Genomic DNA, 23,903 nt, shown 5'->3' with positions numbered 1-23,903 from the left:
TGATAATGTTAAACACATTTTATTCCAACACATGCTACCTTAAATTTTAAGCAAAATAAGCCACTAGACCAATTAGTGATAGAGAGGATCCATACGTTTAATGTATAATTCACAAGAGTTTGATACCCAAAAAAATAACTCATGATCCACCATAAGTCATACCTCAGGAAAATTATAACAACTTGAATTGAAGACACTAATGCATTTTTCTAATTAGACATTTTTTAAAGGGTTTTCTAATTATACATTTTTTCAAGGGTTTTTCTAATTATACATGTCATGATATTTTATTTTGTCAATATCATTAATTCCGAGACATTCTTTCATAATCACAAATACAAATAAATAGTATTTAATCACACACACATAAAAAAGTTATTCCATAAAATATTAAATCATTTTGTTATCAATTTCTTTTTCAATATTAAAAAATCTTTTAATGTGTATGTCCAAAGATTATTCATTTGTGTATGTGATTACAAAAGAATTCCTCCACTAATTACACAATTTGTACCAAAGAGATAGTACGACCGAATCATTCAATCATGTGAAAATTTTAACACGCATTAAGGAAGTTGAGAATGACTTTTCATATTGTACATATTAAAAGACAAAGCTTTCCTAGTCGAGTCCCCACTTTGACTTTAAAGGACAAAAAACAATTAATTACACGCAACCAAAAAAATAAAGACCATGCAATTACATTTCCCTAAAGACAAATTCTTACGCAATACTACTACTAATCTTATAAATAATACTACTCCATTGTATCAATTTGTGGAGTAGAATCTAAGTAATATGGAAACACCATTGCTGACCAAAAGATTTGCTTCAGAAAATGATTACTTGGAAGTGAAAAGTTTGAAGGATGTTAAACATGTTTTATGGAGTGAGGCAATGAAGATATGGAAGATAGCACTTCCAGTGGCTTTGTGTTACTTGTTTCAGTACCTCACAAACACTTCAACTTCCATCTATGCTGGTCATCTTGGAGATATTGAACTCTCTTCTTTCTCTCTTTATCAAAGTGTCCTCAACTGCATCTATTCTTTGCTGGTTAGTTTTTACTTTCCTCATAACTCTTATTCATTCAAAAATTTGTACTAGGAATTAAAACCAACTTGTAGATATTTTTCTACATTTTAATATAGAAATTCTAAGTAGTTTGAGATTTGTCTAATTGCAAATTATTATGTATGGGAGGGGTTTTGGGAGTTTTTAGATGGATAACTTTATATTATATATCTAATTTTTTTAAAAGAATAACATGATAAGTGATCATATAATACTTTAATTACACTTAATTGATTTTAAAAATACTCCAAAAATTAGGTAATAGAAAATATTGTACTCCTTCCGTTTCAAAATACATGTCGCAGTCAATCACTTCATATACATGTCAATGTACAACTTTGATTGTTAATATCTTCAAATATCTAAAATATTATAAAAATTTAATATTTTGTAAATATTTATCGAAACAACTCGAACAACATCTAACATGCTAACATTCGTATTTATATGTTAGTTAAAAAATATGGTCAAAGTAAGTCATGTCAATAATGCACATTGCAAAAATACGACATGTATTTTATAATGTCAGTAATTAAAAGAGAAAAGCAAATCTTTCTCTGTCTTCCAAAACCATCCATCCGAATATACTCATATCAATGGATGGGATGAGAGGAGAGTAGAGAGATTTTAATTATGTTATTCTTGGTTATAAAAGGAACTATAGGAGACAAATCTAGTGGAAGGAAATATACTTTAACTCTCCGTCTAAATACACTCATATCACATTTTGAAACTATATACATAATATTTACTTTAACATTTAACATAAGGATATCCTAGTACTAAAATTGACTCATGAGAAATTTAAAAATCGACTCATGAGAACTAGACTAGTCTAAGTATTTAAAAATAGGGGTTTTCCTATCATTCATAAATTTACACATGTTAAGAAATTCAAAATAATAAGTCTGTTTTAAAATTTGTGTCTTTTATATTAAAGGCTTAATAACAGTTTTAACCTCCTAACTTTCTCGAAGTTGTGATTTTGACCCCCTAAGAAAAAAAACTACAAAACAGCCCCCTAAGTTTTGAATCGGTGGCAGTTTTGACTCGGTCTACGCTGACGTGGCACCCTAAGTGAGATGCCAGGTGTTATTTTTATTTTATTTTAAATTCATGCAGGTTAGGGGGGCCAAAACTCTTACAGTTGCAAAACTTAGGGGTCGATTTTGTAGTTTTTTTCTTAAGGGGCCAAAATCACAACTTCGTGAAAGTTAGGGGGCGAAAACTGCTATTAAGCCTATATTAAATGTATAACTTTTTAATAATTGAGTGTTGTTTCTACTTTTAATTCCTTTAACATGGATAATATTTCACATGTTTGATAAACCCTTAAAAATTTACATCCTATTTTCTCTTTTTATATTGAAACCGAGTTGAAATTGATTCATGATAAATTTTGCTCCCCTTCTATTTTCTTCATTGTGAATCTGCGATCCCTCCTATCAAACACTATATAGAGAAAATTGATGTTAGCAAGAAAGAGTAAAAAATCAATTGAGTGCTTCAGTGAGATGGTTCGTATGAAGCATAGGGTAGGAAGGATAAAAATCTTAGTGATCGACAAGAAAGAGAGCAAACAAGTATTCATGACGTGAAACCCACTATTAAACATAATGATTGATTCAAACATGAGTACAAATACAAAGGACCTTATTTATAGAAAGAATTAAGCTAGGTAACTCTTCAACCTCTTAAACAATGTACTAATTAAACTAACTAACTCTAGTTGAATATGTATGTTGTAACACTTTCAACTTAACTAGTGGTTTTTTGTTCAAATTTAAGTCTACGAGCTCATCAAGGTTTAAACTCACGAGGGAGATCTTTATTGTCCATCGTGGTTATACCCATATCTAGGAATTAGTTTATGCAATTGCGTGCAGATGATATTTGATTTAATAAAAATAAATAAAATAAATAAAGGTTTGAAATTTTCATTTTCCCACGTGATGACAAATAGTATGTAATTATTCTCATTATTAGGGGTGGAAAAATGGATCGACCCATCAACCCAGCCCATTTTGCTTGCTACTTTTGGGGGTTGAGTTGGAGCATCGAGCTCATCCTATCTAGTTGGTATGCCGCACCAAACTCATTGAGAAAATGGAGCAGATGTGGGCCGGAGCGGGCCGGTCTGTGAATTACATAACATATATGTCAATTTTTAATTTTTATTTTGTTAATTGGGTCAGACAAAATTGAAAGAAGTGGACCGGCCCATCATAACTTGGCCCAATAAAAAAATAACTATTACTTAAATACATTTACTCTTTTTTTTTTACAAGTCAAAATGCAATTATATATATATATATATATATATATATATATATATATATATATATATATAAACCAAAAGTCACTCCCCCACTCGTCATTAATATCGAAATCAAAACCAGGATTTCTGGCTTTCATCCAACAGAAGGAGAGTAACTTAATTTTATTTAAAAGTTTAGGCATTACCTCATCCTTTTGCTGAAATAAGCGAAAATTACTTTTGCTCCACATGACCCACACATTAGCTAACCAAATAACATGCATTGTAGCCCTCATTCTTTGAGAAAAACCGCACAATGAATTAAGCATTAAAGCACGATAAAAACGATGAAAGGGAATCACATCGAAAATACCCATTCACTGCAAAATGAAAACCCATATACCGCTTCCTGAATTACAAGCACCCTGATTCGGTTGAATAACCCCACAGCGGACCAAATTATTTGATGTTGCAATACGATTCAGAAATAGCCTCCACGCAAAAATAGAGAATTTTAACGGGACTATTTTCTTCCATGTGATGTCTTGATATTCGCCAAGATTGGAAAGTTTGACTTTTGTCAACAGATGGTACACTTCGCAAATAGTACACACTTTTTCATATGACAATTGCCACTACCTACAACCAGCCAAACCAACTTGAAAAACAACACTATCTAGAAGCACACAACAATACCCCCAAAAGCAAAACGACCATGACGCCACTTTCAACCCATGCCCTCAAAACCCCAACCTAAATGCTACATATGAGCAACCGTAAACTATTTCCTACGTAACTCAAGATGGAGGGTTCAATCAACCATGATGGTGATATGTTCAAGATAACTGCTAAACACTACTCATATTGGAAGCCAATGATGGAAGACCACTTGTATTACAAAGACTTTCATGAGCCAATCACCCAAAAGGATAAACCCGAGAAGAAGACCGATACATAGTGGGAGCTTCAAAATCGGAAGGCAGTAGCCATGATCAGAAAATATATCGACATAAGTCTGTTCGAGCATGTGTCAACTTATACCAATGTGTATGTGTTATAGACAAAACTTGAATCCTTGATTCAAAAGAAGATGCCAAGAAACAAAGCCCACCTTGTCAGAAGATTGGTGAAATTGGAGTACTCAGATGGCCAAAACATAATCGAGCATTTGAATACCTTCAAAGGTATTGTGAATCAACTAACGAAGGCTGACATGAAGATAGATGATGAGTTACAAACTCTTCTACTCTTCTGCTTCAGATGGGAAACATGTCATGGATTCTGTTACGGATTCTTTGCTAAGTGAAGAATCAAGACGGAGGGAAAAATGCTTCAACCACCATGAAAGAGGAAGGAGTAAGAATCATGAAAGAGGAGGTCGTGGGAGATCACATGCTAGATCCAAGTCCCGCACAAGACTAAGTTGTTATTATTGTGACAAACCGGGCCATAGAATACCTGAGTGCAAATTCTTAGAGAGAGATCAACAGGCTGGAACAGTTCATCCAGATTTGATAAACCCAAATAAGAATAAAGAAGATGAAACCACGACAACAGTCGTAGCAACTAACGACAATTTCTTTCTTGTTGAAGAGGAGAACTATCTAAATATAGCGTCTAATGACTGCATTTGGATAATTGACTTAGGAGCATCATTTCATGTAACCCCTCATGAAGAATTCTTCTCATCATATCAAAAAGAAGATTTTGGTATGGCGAAGATGGGCAATCAAGTCACAAGCAAGATTGTTGGAATTGGCGAGGTGACTATGGTTACAGAGAATGGCTATAAGCTCGTGTTGAAGGAAGTTAGACATGTTCCAGACATGTGTCTAAACCTTATCTCGATCGGAAAGTTAGATGATGTTGGGATGATAAACCAATTTGGAGCTAGTAGATGGAAGCTCAGTAAGGGAAGCATGATCATTGCTCATGGTAAAAAGAAAGGCTCTCTGTTTATGATGCAGGGAACGATAAACAAAGGAGATATCAATTGTGGCACAAATGACTTGGCTACATGAGCGAGAAAGGTTTGGATATTCCTGCTAAGAATCATCTTTCCAACCATCAAGGGTCAACCACTTGAATCATATGAAGATTGTCTAGCAGGCAAACAACACAGAGTATCATTTCAAAGATCAGATGATGCAAGAAGAAGAAAGCATATCCTAGATCTTGTTCATTCAGATGTTTTCTTTACATCTGAAAGGTCCCTTGGTGGTTCACAATACTTTGTTACCTTCATTGACGATCACTATAGAAAAGTGTGTGTGTATCCATTGAAGAGGAAAGATCAAGTTCTTCAAGTTTTCAAAGAGATCCATGCCTATGTAGAACGAACATCCGAAAGAAAACTGAAATGTTTAAGGACAGATAATGGTGTAAAGTATATAGGCCTATTTGCAGCCTACTGTAAATCTCATGGAATAAGACATGAGAAGGTACCTCCCAAGACTCCTCAAATGAATGGAATAGTTGAAAGGATGAACATAATGATTCTAGAGAAAGTCAGAAGCATGCTTTCTCAAGCAAAACTTCCTAAATCATTTTGGTGTGAAGCAGTGAAAATTGTAGTTGATTTAATTAACTTGTCTCCCTCAATACCTTTAAATGGAGATATTCCAGATGAAGTATGGTATGGAAAGAAAGCCTTTTATGGTCATTTAATAGTCTTTGGATGCAAAGCATTTGTCCATGTTCCAAAAGATGAAAGAGCAAAGCTAAATGCTAAGACGAAAGAGTGCATATACCTTGGTTCACCAAGAGATGAACTGAGCTTTAGATTATGGGATCCTGCTACTAAGAAACTTGTTCGAAGCAGAGACGTGGTATTCTATGGAGATCAGACAATCCACGACATTCAATCAAAGAATCCAAATACCATTGTGGTACAAAACTCATGGGGAGATATTCCTCAGATGAATTATGATCGTGATCAACCAACACAACCTGATCAGATGGAGCAGCCTGATCAGATAGAACAAGATCAAGCAATGCATGAAGAGCAGATGGAAAATGATGATAATGATGAGATGGATCAAGAACCTCAATTGAGAAGATCAACAAGATCCAAACAACCATCAAGAAGGTACTTCTCAGGTGAATATGTCACTCTCACCGATGAAGGACAACCTCAAAGCTTCATGGAAGCCATTGAGACGGATGACAAGGACAACTGGATGCAAGCCATGCAAGAAGAATTACAATGGCTGAAGGAAAACCAGACATATGACTTGGTGAAATTACCAAAGGGTAAAAGGGCTTTGAAAAACAAGTGGGTGTTCAAACTCAAGTCTGAAGAGAACAACCCAAATCCTAGATACAAAGCACGAATAGTCGTGAAGGGGTGCCATCAAAAGAAAGGCATTGATTTTGAAGAAATATTCTCACCGGTGGTGAAGATGACATCCATTAGAGCAATCCTTGGTCTAGCTGCAAAACTAGACTTATAGATAGAATATCTTGATGTTAAAACAACATTCTTGCATGGAGACCTAGAGTAAGAAATATACATGGAGCAACCTGAAGGTTTCATTGAACTAGGGAAAGAACACCTCGTGTGTCGCTTGAAGAAAAGTCTATATGGCTTAAAGCATGCTCCAAGACAATGGTACAAGAAGTTTGATCTCTTGATGACCCAACACAATTTCACAAAGACGTCAACACACCATTGTGTGTTTGTGAAGAACTATTAAAATGGAGAATCCATCTTACTTTTATTGTATGTTGAAGATATGCTTATTGTTGGAAAAGATAAGGCAAAGATGGCTGCTTTCAAGAAAGCATTGAGAAAATCTTTTGCTATGAAGGATCTGGGTGCAGTGAAGAAGGTTCTTGGAATGAAGATCGTTAGAGATTGTTCTAAAAGAATGTTGTGGATGTCACAAGAAGACTATATCAAGAAAGTTCTTTAAAGGTTCAACATGCATAATGCAAAACCTGTGCATGTTCCGTTACCTGGTCATTTGAAATTTAGTAAGACACAATTTCCATATGTTTACACTGATTTTTGGTAAACAACCACTGCTTTAAAAATAGTTACTTGTAAGATCAACCAGTAAATCTTAAGGACATATTGTGCTTCATTATTTCCTAGAAAGTTATTGTTGTTCTTGAAGAACTAGATAAACAAAAGTAAATAAAGCAATCGAATTCAACTCGAATTCAACCCGGTTGAATTCAATTGAAGTAAAGTTTGGATGAAAACAAATGAATTGCTCAAAAGAAAAAAGTAAATTGTAAACACATTTAAGAAAACAAAGTTAAATTGCATTGATTGAATGTAAATTGGTACACATGTTCATACATTGCAACTTGTGACTCGTTTACCGCTTCCATATAGATAATTTGAGTGTAAGTTTTGTGTATGATTGGATTGTGACCCTTTTCCCTTGGGAAAAACTACTATTTATACAAATAGAAATAACTACCTAGATTCGAATTTAAACCTATAACTGTAGTAAACTAACAATACTTATCCATTCTATTTGAACTTCGAATGTGTCTTTGGAAGTATCAGTTGCTTGACCTTATCTGAAACAAAAACTGCCCTTCGATAACTTTCGCCTGTCGAACCGAAACACGTGCTTCGAGCATCTCCAGCAAGTCCAAGTTTGATAAGAATAAGAGACAATCTTCATTTCTTCGATTACAAGGTCAACTCATTTTGACTGCATTTATTGATAGCTCTTTAAAAATATAGGCTAACACCATATAATGACCAGGAAAAAGAAGAAATGAGCAAGGTTCCATATTATTCAGCTGTGGGTAGCCTTATGTACGCAATGGTTTACACAAGACCAAACATTGCTTAAGTGGTAGGAGTTGTGAGTAGATTCTTGTCCAATACAGGAAAGGAGCATTAAAATGCTATGAAATGGATACAGAGGTATCTAAGAGGAACTGCCAAACAAAGTTTGTGCTTTGGCAATGAAAATCAATCACTCATTGGGCATGTAGATGCAGATATGGCAGGAGATGTAGATTCCATAAAATCTACTTCAGGATATTTGATTACTTTTGTAGGGGGGGTTGTCTCTTGGCAATCACGACTACAAAAGTGTGTTGCTTTAAGTACCACAGAAGTATAGTACATCGCAATCACTGAAGGTTGTAAGGAAATCCTGTGGATGTAGAAGTTCCTGCAAGAGTTAGGTCAAAATCAAGAAAGCTATGTTCTCTATTGCGACAGTCAGAGCGTGATTCATCTCAGCAAAAACTCAACATACCACTCCAGATCAAATCACATTGATGTGAGGTATCACTGGATTCGTGATGTGTTGGAGAGTAAATTGTTGAAAGTAGAGAAAGTTCACAACAATGAGAATGGAGCAGACATGATGACAAAACCTCTACCAAAAGAGAAGATAAAGTTTTGCAAACAAGCTGCTGGATTGGAAGCAACCCCAAACTAATCAAGGCATTCCCCTATGGCTGGAGGGTGAGAAATGTGGGTCCAGCCATTGCCACATGGCCAACATACATTTGACAGGATGGAAGGTTGCGTGTGATGACAAGTATCAAGGTGCATGGTGTACATATGGTGTAATATATGTGTAACACATGGTGTAGTGTATGAGTAACACATGTCATGGTGCATGCATTGCAAGAGACACATGGTGTGGTTCATGCATTGCAAGAGACACTTGGTGTTTTGCATGAAAGGTAAATGACAAGTGTCTTCATGAATGTAAGGCAACTTTGGCTTGCTTCTCCTATAAATAGGACCATGAGCAAGCATTCACAACACACCACAAGAGAAGAACAACAAAAGGCAAGAGAGAAAGAGATCCTTGCTCAAGAGAAAAGTCATCCTCATAGAGAGTTTTCTTATGAGAGAAATAGTGAGCCAATTTGTGAGAGTGTTCCTTACAAATTGAGAGATATATTGCAGTGAGATCCACCTAAGGGTGAAGTTGTTGTATTCCAATTATCATTATAGTGGAAGTTTTAAGGGGCCTAAGGGTCCCGTGGTTTTTCCCTTTCTCACATTGAGAAGGTTTTCCACGCTAAAATTCTCTCTGTGTCATTACGACGTTTCCGCTAATGCCTATTTTGAGTTCACGGAGGAGGAAAATTATGCAGGAATTTTCCAACATGAAATTGTATCTTTTTTCACAATGAACACAAGCAAACGCCTTCGACTCCTCATGTTTCTGCATAACAACTGAGATAACTTGTTGTTTATCACAATCGGCCTTGTGCACCAAACTGCGCCAATCATTAGAGAGTTGAGACTGAAAATTACTTTTACTGGTAAGAAGAGCGTTGATAGGCCAAACCGCAAGTGCACGGTCTATCGAAGTAGTAGTAAAAGAGAGTATCATTTCGCTAGGGAGTTGTTCAACTTAATTAACTTTCATAGAATGATTAGAGGAGAAGAAAGATTATAAAGTAGGAAGTTCAGCTGATTAAAAAGAAATACAATAATAAAAAGAGAGCCTTGGGATTATTGGTTTCATCGTAATGACGAATCCTTCACAAACAAACCCTTAAACTTATAATTTCACGTTAGTCCTAATTTCTAAAGACAAGTTTCTCTTTGGCCTATCACATCTCCTTTCGGTCTCAGTGAGTGTGTTCCTCCAACAACCACACCTATTTTCATGGGTGATTGCCTTTGGAATCCTTGAAGCTCGAAACTTTATGTGTCTCAAGGTTTGCTAGACTATTATCATGTTTTGAAATCCTTGTCTAGATTCACTTGTTCGAATATCAAAACTCCACTTTCGTTTTATGAATTGATATTTGGAATAATGGATTAACAATTATCAAACCCTCCACTTTCGTTTATACAGTTTGATAATGGTTAATTCATGTTAAAACGGTGAATCTAGATTAGAAGTTAGGGTTACATAAAATTAAGGTTTAATGGCTTGGTTTGATCCAGATTATGTCATTAGACTTATCCAACAATCCCAAGACAAAGAAGCCTACTCGCTTATGCTCATCGTAGACATAGAGAAGAAGAGAGAAAGCATAAAATAAATAACAAGAAAGTAAAGAAATAAAAGATCTTTATTAGGAAAATAATTGTCACTATTGAATTCCAAGAAATAAAGATGAAAATTTGTGATGGGAGGCTACTCTATTTATAGTTTACAATCGACTTAAAATATAAGCAACTTCAAGGGCTATTTGGTAAAACTAAAACAGAGTAGCTTGGGCCCTAAGCAAAAGCAGCAAAAAGAGCTTCTGGGAGGTGGCACGGCCGTGCCACATGTTGGCACGGGCCGTGCCAAGCTTCTGACTTGGGAAAATATATTTTTGTTCCCGAATCTTTCGTTCCAAGACTCCTTCCATCCAATATTCGTTCCTGAAATATAAAAATATGCAAGGGAAATAAAATAGCTCAAAAAGGAAACAATATTAAAATAAACTAAAATCAAATCTAAATAAAACTAAACTAAATAATATATAAAAACTAGCTAAATAATGACTCATCAAACTCGCCCACACTTGAATCTTTGTTTGTCCTCAAGCAAAAGGCAATAGACATAGTAGCAACAAAAAGATTTAACATGGCAACACAATTGAAAACTCATGTCTCCCTTAAGGTTTTATTTCGAAGTACACTAATCACAATCTCAAGTATTCCTTGTGAACCTATTCAACCCAACATCAAGTCTCAAGTGAGTGTGTGTGTGTGTGCAGTCCAACCCTTTTCTTGCTTCTGTATAAGACAGATATTATGAGGAGCAGGTTCTATCCTTAATACTAAAGTAACCGAGAAAAGTCCTTTCTTCATTTCATATAAGAGAGATGGGAATTTAGTTAGAATTAAATTAAATTAACAAATTAAGCACAAGGGGCTGCAGATTGCTTAGGGGCTATCTATCCTCATAGGAAGTCTTTATGGAGAGGGTGTCCTTTCCCCCAAGCTTTGATGAATTTATTTCCTCTTTTAAGGGATTTGGAACTTAAGTTCAATTAGGGAGTCACCGCCACATTTAGGAAGTCAGAGAGAGGGTGTCCTTTCCTCCACATTATTTCCCACACAAACTTATACTACTTTTACTCTGAAGACTTTTAAGGGTCTAAGTTACCATTAAAGCTAGAGCGTGTTCCTTAAAATACCTACTCATACACTTACTCAAAGATTGCAACTGAGTGCTTTTTCTCATTGGAGAATTTTTCGCAGTAAAACATGATGTGGGTATAGCAAGAACACTAAAAACACAAGAGATCACTTTCATGTACAAGAAACAACCTTTTAAGAAGAGACAATAACAAAAAAAAAAAATTATGCCATAATTTCCAATAAAGAACAAGCTACTTAATCATGTCTTTCGCTATAAAAACAAAACAAAAGAATAAAGTTCAAGGGAGCTTGGAACACAACGACTCTAGACACTTTATTAGGCTCCCCCCCCCCCCCCACACACACTTAGGAGAAGCATTGTACTCAATGATTCAAAAGAAAAACGAAATTAAAAGAAAAGAGAAGGAGAAGAAGAAGAAGAATGAGGAGGAACAGAAGAAAGAGTAGGAGAATGAGAGGAGAGATAAGGGAATACAGGAAGAGGAAAGCTCACAATTTTTCATTGAGGTCCATAAGGAGGACCTTGGAGATGAAGATGTTGCATCATTCGTCGGAGCATTTCATTGTTCTCTTGTTTCAAGTGGTTGCCCCTTTGGACATCATTCCTTAGCCCCGACAATTGAACACCTTGCCTTTGTTGCTCGGTGCTTATCCTCTCAACCTCGGTTCGCATCCATGCCCATCTTTCATTGTTATTTAGCTCACCGGCTTCTTGGTCATGGTGCTCTCCCTCATGGTGCAAGTTAGCACCTTCTCCTTCATCAAGATTTTGTGCCTCATGTACCTGGACATTATCAACATACAACAAATTTTCTTCCACCTCGGTGTTAGTCCGAGATAGGTTAGAAAGAAAAAATTGAATAGGTACATCGAGTTTAAGGGCATATTGCAATGGTGGACGATGCTTAATGAAGTTCATAGAGATTAGTGTCTCTATGTTAAGCCTATTGTTGCCCTCAATTAGATTTATCCCCTCATCCTCACTTACTCCAAACTTCCTAGCAATGAATGTAATAACACCACCCACCACTATATCAGCTATATGATTAGGCTTAGTTCCTATGGAGGCAAGGTAGTCAAGCATGTAAAAACAAGTATTCACAGGATTATTATTAAGCATAGCTGAAAGCATGAAGAGTTCATCCGTCCTACATGTTCCTACTTCCTTCCTACCCCAAATGGTACAAGCCATTACTCTTTGAAGGTACCTAAGCACTGGGTTGTGAATGTTACTAGCTTTGTTGGAACGTGAAACATATTGTCTTAAACCGGTGATGCGTTTCCAAAAGCTAGCAGGGTCATAATCTTCCGGCTTTAGAGCTTGATTCCAAGAGTCATGGATGAACCCCGCATTTGCGAAGCCCATTTCATTGCAAAAAATTTCAAGGGACATCTCATAATCAATATTCAAAAGCAGGAAGGAGACTCTATGATCGGGGTCATAGAAATTCACCTTATCTTTCTTGAATTGGATAGAACTTAAAAACTCGCAAATGAAGTTCTCATACCCCCTCATAGGTCTAAGCATCTCACCCCATCCTAACCTATTCAGCAGTTCAAAAACATTGTCCCTAATCTCTAACACATTCAGAGTATGAGAGTCAGGGTACCTACTAGGATGTAAAGGTTTAGAGATAAGAGCTTTATACATATCCTTTTGGTTGTTATCTATGAAGACGATGCCATGATTCTTAGCTGGTGCTCGTTTCTTTTGTGGAGGTCCTCCTGAAGAGCTTGCTGGTTCTTTTCCACTTGTCCTTGAAGCCATTTGACCTTGACCTTGGGTTGACTTTGTGTTTTGGTGAAGGTTGGGTTTGGAAAGAATTTTGGTGGAAAATGTTGGTTTAGGTTTGGGGTTTATGTTTTAGTAAGGTTTATGAGTTTAGGTGTGGAAATGGGTTAAGAATTTGTGGTTTTTGGTTTAGGTTTAGGGGGATGAGGGTTTGGTGAATTATGGGTTTGGGTGGATGAGAGTTGTTTTTGATTGGTGGGTTTTGTTTAGAATGATGTTTAGAATGATTTGGTGAAAGAATTGAGTGAATTGGTGAAGTTTTGAGGGAGATATGAAGGTATGAAGGTGGATGGTTATGGAGGTTTTAGAGAGAAGTTTAAAAGATGAGAGATGTTTGTGGTTGAGAATGAGGAAGAAGATGAAAAAAATTTAGGTTATAATTGACTAGAGATCGGGCACGGCCGTGCCACATATTGGCACGGGCCGTGCCAAGTTTCTGGAGTTTGGTCATGTTTTGGCTTATTATTTGGCACGACCGCGCCAGCTGGGAGCATGGGCCGTGCCAACCTTCTGGACATAGGGGCTTCAAAAATTTTCAACTTTCTCGAATCATTCTCGGACAATTACCTACAAAACACTTAAAACAGCGGAAAACAAACAAAATAAAGCAAATAAATGTGTGGGTTGCCTCCCACGAAGCGCTCTTTTAGAGTCATTAGCTTGACGGTTAGAAAGAGTCCTTAGAATGGATCAAAGAGATCATGTTGTGTAGATGATGTTATGAAGCGTTCTTTCACATCATGGTCTTCAAGCATGCAACAAGAATAAAGAGCGGGACCTTTCAAAACATTCTCCAACTCAAAGCCTAGCATTTTATCACTCACTTGAAAGATAATCCTACCATTTTGAACATGAACAAGAGCTCCCGTAGTCGCGAGGAAAGGTCTACCTAGGATTATAGGGACGTCATCGTCCTCTTCAATGTCAACTACCACAAAATCAACCGGGATGTATATCCCTTCTATCTTAACAGGTTTGTCTTCAACAAAACTGACTAGATTAATACTAGAGCGATCAACTAACTTTAAGACCAACTCGGTTGGTTTCAACTCTCCTATCCCCATCCTCTTAAAGAGGGACAGAGGCAACAAACTAACACTAGCTTCTAAGTCGCACAAGGCCTTGTCAACGGTCTCACTCCCAATCATATAAGGTATGGCAAAACTACCTGGATCTCTAAGCTTAGGGGGTGTCTTTTGGATAATTGCAATACTATCCTTAGCTAAAGTTATCGTCTCACTATGCTCTATAGCCCTTTTCTTTGAAAAAATTTCTTTTAAAAACTTAGCATATAGAGGCATCCGAGACAAAGCTTCCGCAAAGGGGATTTTAATGCAAATTTTCTTAAGGATGTTGACAAATTTATTAAATTGACCCTCCAAGTTGAGCTTAGAAAGTTTTAAAGGGGAAGGAGCTTGGGTCACATCAAGCGGTTTCTCAGTTTTCTCACCTAAAAGCTTGACACTTTCTTTCTCAATGTTTTTAACCTTAGCAATAGTTTCTCCTAACTTATTCCCCTCAACAGAAATAGCATTAACATGGGCCTTAGGGTTGGCTTTGGTTTGACCAGGAAAGACTCCCGGTGTTTGAGAAAGGGTAGCCACTTGCTGGGCTATTTGGGAGATTTGGGTTTCAAGCATTTTAGAATGAGTAGAAATAGAATTAACTTTGGTATTGAGTTTGGAAAGAGAATCAGTTTGAAATCCAGTTTGGTTTTTGAGTTCTTGAAGTTGTTTAGATTGATTTGCAATGAGTTTTCCAACAAAATTTCCAAATTAGATTTCTGAGCGACTCTCTAGTTGATTGCATAGCTAGGTGGTGCTACTTGTCCATAGGGATTTTGAGGGTTTTTATAAAAGTTTTGGTTTTGCCTCATCCCTTGGTTGTATTGAGCGTAGTTCATTTGCTCAACACCATTAATAGCACTACCGAGTTGGCAATCAACACCAACATGACCAGATATGCCACAGATTTCACAAGAAGAAGATGCAAAAGTAGAAGCGATGGCACTAACATTTAGTTTTTCAAATTTTTGAGTTAGTGCATCAAGCTTAGCAGCAAGGTGATCATAGTTAGAGACTTCGTACATACCTGCCTCCTTTTTGGAGGGTGAAGAGTTGGTGATGGCTCTCTCGTCAGTCCATTTGTAATGATTTTGAACCATATCTTCAATTAAGGCATATGCCTCTGTGTAGTTCTTGTTCATTAGAGCTCCACCTGCAGCTGCATCAACAGACATCTTAGTGGTATAAGACAAGCCATTATAAAAAGTGTGGACTATGAGCCAACTCTCTAAACCATGGTGGGGACAAAGTCTAAGCATTTCCTTGAAATGCTCCCACGCATCATAAAGAGATTCCCCATCTTTTTGATTGAACCGTGTAATTTGGTCCCTTAGTTTAGCAGTTTTAGAGGGGGGAAAGAATCGGGCAAGGAATGCTTGCCTCATTTGATCCCATGAAGTAATGGAATTGACTTCAAGGGAATGGAACCAAGCGCTAGCTCTATCCCTTAAGGCAATGGGAAAGAGATGAAGTCTTACGGCTTCTTGGTTCTCTTTTATGGTTCCACTGATTCTTAGAAAAACAGAGATATGAAGATTGGGATCCTCGTTGGGGGATCCCGAAAACTGATTTTGCTGCACCAAGTTAAGTAGGGCAGGCTTGATTTCAAAATTGTCATCCTCAACCGTTGGGTACACAATAATAGCTTGTGGCTTAGCTGTAGACGGCGTTGCATACTCTTTGAGAGTGCGATTGGCCATGGCGATATTATTTCGTGCGTCTCTCTTTCTTTTATGTAAAAACCACACGATTTCTGGTTTTTCGTATAAAAGATTGAGAACCCAAGAAGTTAACGGTAACAGAAAGAAAAGAAAAGAGTAAAAGAAGAAAAAGAAAAGAAAAGGAATTCTAATCAAAAAGAAAAAGTTAATCAAATTAGTTAACTCCCCGACAACTGCGCCAAAAACTTGATAGGTCAAACCGCAAGTGCACGGTCTATCGAAGTAGTAATAAAAGAGAGTATCGTTCCGCTAGGGAGTTGTTCAACTTAAATAACTTTCAGAGAATGATTAGAGGAGAAGAAAGATTATAAAGTAGGAAGTTCAGCTGATCAAAAAGAAATACAATAATAAAAAGAGAGTCTTGGGATTATTCGTTTCATCGTAATGACGAATCCTTCACAAACAAACCCTTAAACTTATAATTTCACGTTAGTCCTAATTTCTAAAGACAAGTTTCTCTTTGGCCTATCACATCTCCTTTCGGTCTCAGTGAGTGTGTTCCTCCAACAACCACACCTATTTTCATGGGTGATTGCCTTTGGAATCCTTGAAGCTCGAAACTTTATGTGTCTCAAGGTTTGCTGGACTATTTTCATGTTTTGCAATCCTTGTCTAGATTCACTTGTTCGAATATCAAAACACCACTTTCGTTTTATGAATTGATATTTGGAATAATGGATTAACAATTATAAAACCCTCCACTATCGCTTCTGCAGTTTGATAATGGTTAATTCATGTTAAAACAGTGAATCTAGATTAGAAATTAGGGTTACATAAAATTAAGGTTTAATGGTTTGGATTGATCCGGATTATGTCATTAGACTTATCCAACAATCCCAAGACAAAGAAGCCTACTCGCTCATGCTCATCGTAGACATAGAGAAGAAGAGAGAAAGCATAAAATAAATAACAAGAAAGTAAAGAAATAAAAGAACTTTATTAAGAAAACAATTGTCACTATTGAATTCCAAGAAATAAAGATGAATATTTGTGATGGGAGGCTACTCTATTTATAGTTTACAATCGACCTAAAATCTAAGCAACTGCAAGGGCTATTTGGTAAAACTAAAACAGAGTAGCTTGGGCCCTAAGCAAAAGCAGTAAAAAGAGCTTTTGGGAGGTGGCACGGCTGTACCACATGTTGGCACGGGCTGTGCCAAACTTCTGACTTGGGGAAATATATTTTTGTTCCCGAATCTTTCGCATTTTCACTCCGAATCAGCTCCAGACTCCTTTATTTTGCTAAATCTAAGCAACTACAAGGGCTATTTGGTAAAACTAAAACAGAGTAGCTTGGGCCCTAAGCAAAAGCAGCAAAAAGAGCTTTTGGGAGGTGGCACGACTGTACCACATGTTGGCACGAGCCGTGCCAAACTTCTGACTTGGGGAAATATATTTGTGTTCCCGAATCTTTCGCATTTTCACTCTGAATCCGCTCCAGACTCCTTTATTTTGCTCCAAGACTCCTTCCATCCAATATTCATTCATGAAATATAAAAATATGCAATTGAAGTAAAATAGCTCAAAAAGGAATCAATATTAAAATAAACTAAAATAAAATCTAAATAAAACGAAACTAAATAATATATAAAAACTAGCTAAATAATGACTCATCAAGCGTTGCTATTAATTATGATGTTGAATTTGTCAATTATGTTGTTTAATTTGTTGGAGGTGTTGGATTTCTCTCATAACTTTGTTTTTTATAACAACAAAATTTATAAAAGAAAAAATGGATTAAAAAATGTTTTTATTTTATTGACGGGGCCGGTCCAACAACACGCCACTTAGCGATGCGAGGTGGGAATTTGAACTTGATCAACTAAATTAACCCGGCTCATCTCGTCCCATTTTTGGGCGGCCTTAAGCGGGGTGAGCCCGCCCGCTTTGCCATCCTTGATTTGTATATGATAAGTTAGTCTTTGAAGTTGTACAATAGTATGGGTTGGGACATTGATGGTATATTGAGAAAGAGGGTCATGATTCGATCTTTGTTGCTAGCAAGTTCTCATATCACCTAACAAATTAACCAATAACATTTGTTTATAAAATATATATTTTGTATAAACCACTTGAGTTGGTCTAGTAGTACTGGCTTGGGATCTGGGAGTATGCTCCTCCTCAATGTCTCATGTTCGATTCTCGTTCCATTCTCTTTAGTGTCAATTTGGGTGGGTTAATTTAGCTTTGAGAAAGAGGTTCATGATTCAATCTTTATTGCTAACAAATTCTCATATCTCATAGAAATTAACCAATAACATTTGTTCATAAAATATATATGATGAACTAAATTTCACATGTAAAATTGCAGTTTGGTATGTCAACTGCAATAGCAACACTGTGTGGCCAAGCTTATGGTGCTGGGCAATTTCAAAATGCTGGTATTTATGTTCAAAGATCATGTATTATACTATTCACCACTTGTATACTCCTCTTGCCTATTAATATATATGCAACTCCAATCTTAAAATTTCTTGGCCAAGAACAAGAAATAGCTGACCTAGCTGGCAAATATGCTATTCTTATAATTCCAAGCATGTTTTCCATTGCTTTCAATTTACCCATCCAGAAATTTCTTCAAGCACAAAGTGAAGTCAAAGTTATTATGTACATAGCAATTGTGATATTGCTAATACAAAATGGTCTACTTTATATCTTCATCAGTGTATTTGATTGGCGAATAACTGGCTTAGCTATGGCAAGTAATATCACAGGATGGGGATTTGCTATTGCTCAACTAATTTATGCCATTGGTTGGTGTAAAGAAGGATGGAATGGATTGTCTTGGATGGCATTTAGAGAATTATGGGAATTTACTAAGCTAAGTTTTGGTTCATCTGTAATGATTTGTTTAGAACAGTGGTATACTACAATCATTATCCTTCTTGCTGGCTACCTTGATAATCCTGTGATTGCTCTTGGTTCCTATTCAATTTGGTAAGAATAAGATAATAAATTTTGTTTCTGTCTTCTTACACTTTAATTTGCTCTTTAGAAGTAATTATGATTCTTTTTAAAAAAATGTAATTATGATTTTTTTTTATCGAGTAGTTAATGGTTAGAGCTCACACATTTTAAATGTGGAGAACTGGGGTGTTCGGGGCTCGAACTCATACCCTTGCATATAATATACAATATCCCTACCAACTGAGTTAAGCTCACGGTATAAAATTAACATTTTTAATCATTTGACAATCATAATTGATTGATAGTGTAAATAATATTTACACCGACAGTTTATATGAATCAAATTTTAATTTTAAAATATTTTTCTTACATTAATATCAATACATCTTGGTTTATTGGTTTTCTTCAAATTTTAACTTTTATATTTTTAGCCTTAATATTCAAGGTTGGAACGCCATGCTGCTTCTTGGACTAAGTACAGCACTAAGGTGAGTGACTATAAACTCAACGTATATATTAGAGTTGTACATTGTAGGTAACAATATCCCTTTGGGTTTGACTATATGATAATATGATGGTGAAATGTTAACGAGTGCTTTCGGGGCACTCTTTAAGCACCTTTAATAGCAAGATTTTACCAAAATCTGTGTAATCAATACATTGAAATTTGTAATATTTGATTTTTTTGAGAAATATATTTTAAATTTAGAATTCTTGAAGAGTGGCCCAGGGACACTCGTTAACAAGACCCTTCATGCTAATGTTTAGTTGTTTAGGATTGAGTCAGTTCTCTATATTTTAAGTTACTCCCTCCGTCCCGGAATAACTGACCCATTTTCTAAAAAAAAGTGTCCCAAAATAACTGACCCATTTCAATTTTCAATACAACTTTCATCATTTCCAATACAATATAACACTAAATAATACTACTTTTATCATTCCCAATACAATATATTCCACTTTCCCCTTTATTTATACACTTTTCTTAATCTGTGTGAAAAACCAAAGTAGGTCAATTAAACCGGGACGGAGGGAGTAATATTTGTTTGGGAAACTTACTTCTATATTTAATTAGTATTTAAGATATTTATTACAATTCTTTTTAAACATACTTGTAGTTTTGCATAATGTTTATGTATTAGTATGTTACATTATTCATAGTTTTGTCACAATTTCTCAAAAACCTATTTAAAAATTATTTCAAGAACTATAAAAAAAAAAAAAATTGTCTTTTTTTTTTTAGTGTATACTTACTTATCTTCAACCAAATTTAACTAAAATAGCACTAATAACTAGTTTAAACTGTTATATTAAAAGAATCTGAACTTCCCTCCTTGATGCTACATGACAAATCTATTAACCCTAAGTTGACACATTATAATCATAGGCATCTAAACTTTTATTCTAAAAAAAATAGTTAAAATTTAAAATGAAATAAGATCGTATGAGATGTTGATTTTGATTATATAATTTTCCATATTTTTTTTCTCAATGCTCCAACTAATTATTGGTTGATGATTGATTCTAATACCTTGCAAGTGTTCGTCTCTCTAATACACTTGGAATGTCACATCCAAGAGCATCTAAGTACTCTTTCTTGGTGGCAATGTCTCAGTCTCTTCTCATTGGAACCATTTTCATGACTGTTATTTTCTTGAGTAAAGAAAAGTTTGCCTTCATCTTTACCAACAGTGATGATTTGATACATGCTGCAAGTGAATTAGCATACCTTCTTGGTATAACCATGGTTATCAATAGTATCTCACAAACTATATCAGGTTATAATTTACTTGCTTTTGGACTAGAAAAAGTTTAATTGCAGTTTTGATCCCTTTTATTTTATCAGAGTAATGAAAATAGTCTCTCGTATTCAAAATCGAACTTTTTGGACATTTATATAGGCGTGGTAATTGGATGTGGATGGCAAGTTATGGTTGGTTACATAAACTTGGCATGCTATTACATTGTTGGACTCCCTATTGGAATTTTCCTTGGTTTCAACCAGCATTTGGGGGTGAAGGTATAAAGTTATTCTTGCTCTAAATTGTATCTTCCCAAAATCATTAAAGTTGCCTATATTTCTATTTAAGTTTCTATATTATGTCTTTTACATCTTACAAAATTGGTTTGTAATATGTTGAGTGTTGCACTTTAAAAATTTCTTTCAAATTTTATTACTTTTCATTATGATACTTGAATTTTTCTAATATATACACTTACTCACGCTATATTAAGCATGCCGAGATAATATGGTAGTTGACCCGAATCAAAATATCATATTAAGTTTTTGTATTAAAACCAACTCGTTTTTACAAAACTGATTTTTAAGGTGAGAAAGTCAATCCCTTTCATAAACAAAAATGCAAGGAAGTCAGTTTTGATAAACTCTTTTAAAAGTTGAAATCATATCCCTTTCAATGTGTGATTTGTATTATTCTTAATCACCTATCTAAGAGCATTTGATGGAATTCTCCAAATATCTCTCAGTTTAATGAGAGCCTTAGAATCTCCAATAGAGTCCTAAATATCATTTATCTACCCAAAAAAGTGCTTCTATTTAAAAGATTTACATTTAAGTTTGTCATTCTACCTTTACTCTGCTTGGAAAAGCACTATGGCTTTGATGTCCAACTTATCTTATAGAGAAATGTTAACTTGTATTCTTAGAGCACATGTTAAGAAGTTTAAAGTGGAAATTTAATCTAAGAAATTGTACCAATTTATTCTTCTGGAAATTGAAAATTAATGTTTTGTAATAAATATTTACAATTTATAAAATTCTTAACATGTATCCTAAGAGCACAAGTTAGCATTACCCTATCTTATATTATGATTTCTTTTACAAATTTACATCTATGTGTTATAGGGTCTTTGGGGAGGCACAATGTGCGGCAATATTCTTCAGATTTTAGTCCTCGTAGTCATTATATACAAGACCAACTGGACCAATGAGGTAATTATGTTCAACTAGTTTAAATTCAAGTTTTGCACATAATTCTTTTTTCTCTAATTTTCGTCTCGAAACTTTTGAACAATACGAGTTAAAATCTTCTCTATTTTACAAAATAAATTAAAGATTGTATTTGAAAAAAGATAGATACAAAAAATAGATAATAAATCATATAATCACGTGGATCTCTCAATGATTAATTATTCTTAAATCTTTTGTAATTTATTTTTGTCTATCCTTTTCTAAATGAAATTATTTTGAGAAATAAAGAGGACCCTAATCAGACCGACACGATAAACTATCACCACTACATGTTCAATTTTTAAACGGTTTAAACAATATATTTTTCTTATTTTTGTCAAGTAATTTAGTGGCTGGAGCTCACACCTTTTAAATGTGTAGTTGTGGGGTGTTCGAAGTTCGAACCTCTACCCTTGCATATAGTATGCAACACGGGTTTAAATCCTCTCCATTTATAACTTTTTCCATTTGTTCCATTTGAAAAGATAGAGACACAAAAAAAGTAAAAAATAATTAATGATGGTGGGACTCACTTAGTGGTAGAACTCACCACTTAATTTTTGTGTCTATCTCTTTCTAAATTGGGTCAGTCAATTTGTTGATCTGGTCCGTGCATATATATTTGTTTTATCGTAATAAATAAACTTTAGTCTAAAGCATAAAATTTTGGTTCTAATCCCGGTAATATTTGTTAATTGATGTATGTTTTAGTGTTTATAATATATATAGATCATCTAAAAAAATTAAAATTTAACCCGCTATAATTTAAACTTTGGGCTTTCAGAGAGCAAACACTTTTAAGGTATTCTAACAGCTTATACTCTTTGAACTTGATGTGGGACTAATTCTCTGAGTCGACACCAAAACATCTTATATTTTTTCATACTAGGGCTCCCAAATTAATGACTAAAGAACTCAAATTTAGATTCTTTTTTAGTAGAGCTATTTTGTCAACTCTTCTTACACTTTGTTGGTAGATCACATATTTTTTACCATTTGAGATGTAGTTACGAGATTATGTCAAATTCACCTACATTTCATGGATTAAAACTAAACTAAATACTTTAAACCATTGTATTGATGTTTTCTGAATTTTAGATGTACATACTCGAGTTTAGCAATGTTACACTTTTTGATCATAAATTTCAATCCTAAAGTATTTGTTGCTATTTTTTTTATTTTATTTTTTGGTACAATATTTGTTGCTATTTTATTTTATAGTTTATATGGAATATGAACTGCAGGTAGAGCAAACAGCTAATCGCATGAGAATTTGGAGCTCTAACAAAGTTCAAAAGGACATCATTTGAAATGTTGCGTAGCAAGACATTTTCTATTACTGAATTAAAAATTATTGTAAAAAAATTAATGAAATAGAAATTTTCAGTTGCATATCATGTTTTTTTTTTCTAATGGAATCATATCATATATTAGAGGAAACTTAATTTGAAGAAGTTTCAACTTTCCCTTGCTTGTCTCATTTAAACTCTATAATGGTGAGTTCGTTTGTTATAGGTTTTTTTTAGAGGTTGTTATAGCTTAAAAAAAAAAACTCTAAAATGGTGAGTTTGTTTGTATCTTTTAAAAAACTCTAAAAAATTATATTTAATCATTTACCAAAAAATCTCCACCATTCATCTAGAAACCCTATCACTTACTACTTTTCATTAGGGTTGGACATCGGTCGGTTTCGGTCGGAAATCGATCCCAAATTCTCAATCAGCACGAACCCATGGTTGGTAACCATAGGGTCATTTTTGTAACATTCCGATTTTCAGGATATTATTATTATTATTATTATTATTATTATTATTATTATTATTATTATTATTATTATTATTATTATTATTATTATTTATTTGTTTGTTTGATGTGTTTGAATTGTTGAGTTAATTGGTTTGTATTAGAAATCGAGGAATTGAGGGTATTTTGGTAATTTGAGAGTGAAGGGTGTTTTAGTAATTTAGAAGTGAATGAATATTTAATGAGGATAGTAGTAACTTTGAGGAATTAATCGAATAGAAGTAATTAGTAAAAATGAGACTTAAGTGAAGTGAAATGAACGGTGTTATTTTT

General features: G+C 34.8%; 1 protein-coding gene and 1 non-coding gene across 2 annotated transcripts; both read left to right on the top strand.

Annotated features, from left to right (window-relative positions):
* The first annotated feature begins 777 nt into the window (after positions 1-777).
* Positions 778-23,307, top strand: LOC146915035 (protein DETOXIFICATION 35-like). The gene is made up of 7 exons (XM_085717597.1): positions 778-1,056; positions 18,261-18,886; positions 19,288-19,344; positions 20,396-20,634; positions 20,758-20,876; positions 21,723-21,809; positions 23,072-23,307. The coding sequence occupies exons 1-7, from the start codon at positions 799-801 to the stop codon at positions 23,135-23,137; spliced, it is 1,452 nt and encodes a 483-aa protein (XP_085573723.1). The 5' UTR covers positions 778-798; the 3' UTR covers positions 23,138-23,307.
* Positions 15,459-15,565, top strand: LOC146915036 (small nucleolar RNA R71). The gene has a single exon (XR_015017074.1). It is a non-coding gene; the product is annotated as a small nucleolar RNA R71 (small nucleolar RNA).
* Positions 23,308-23,903: the final 596 nt, after the last annotated feature.

Source organism: Medicago sativa, chromosome 6 (assembly GCF_051527215.1).
Source record: "Medicago sativa cultivar Bolivia chromosome 6, Bolivia_mono, whole genome shotgun sequence".
Lineage (NCBI taxonomy): Eukaryota > Viridiplantae > Streptophyta > Magnoliopsida > Fabales > Fabaceae > Medicago > Medicago sativa.
The sequence above is the reverse complement of the archived record's forward strand: the minus strand, read 5'-3'. Positions and strand labels throughout refer to the sequence as shown.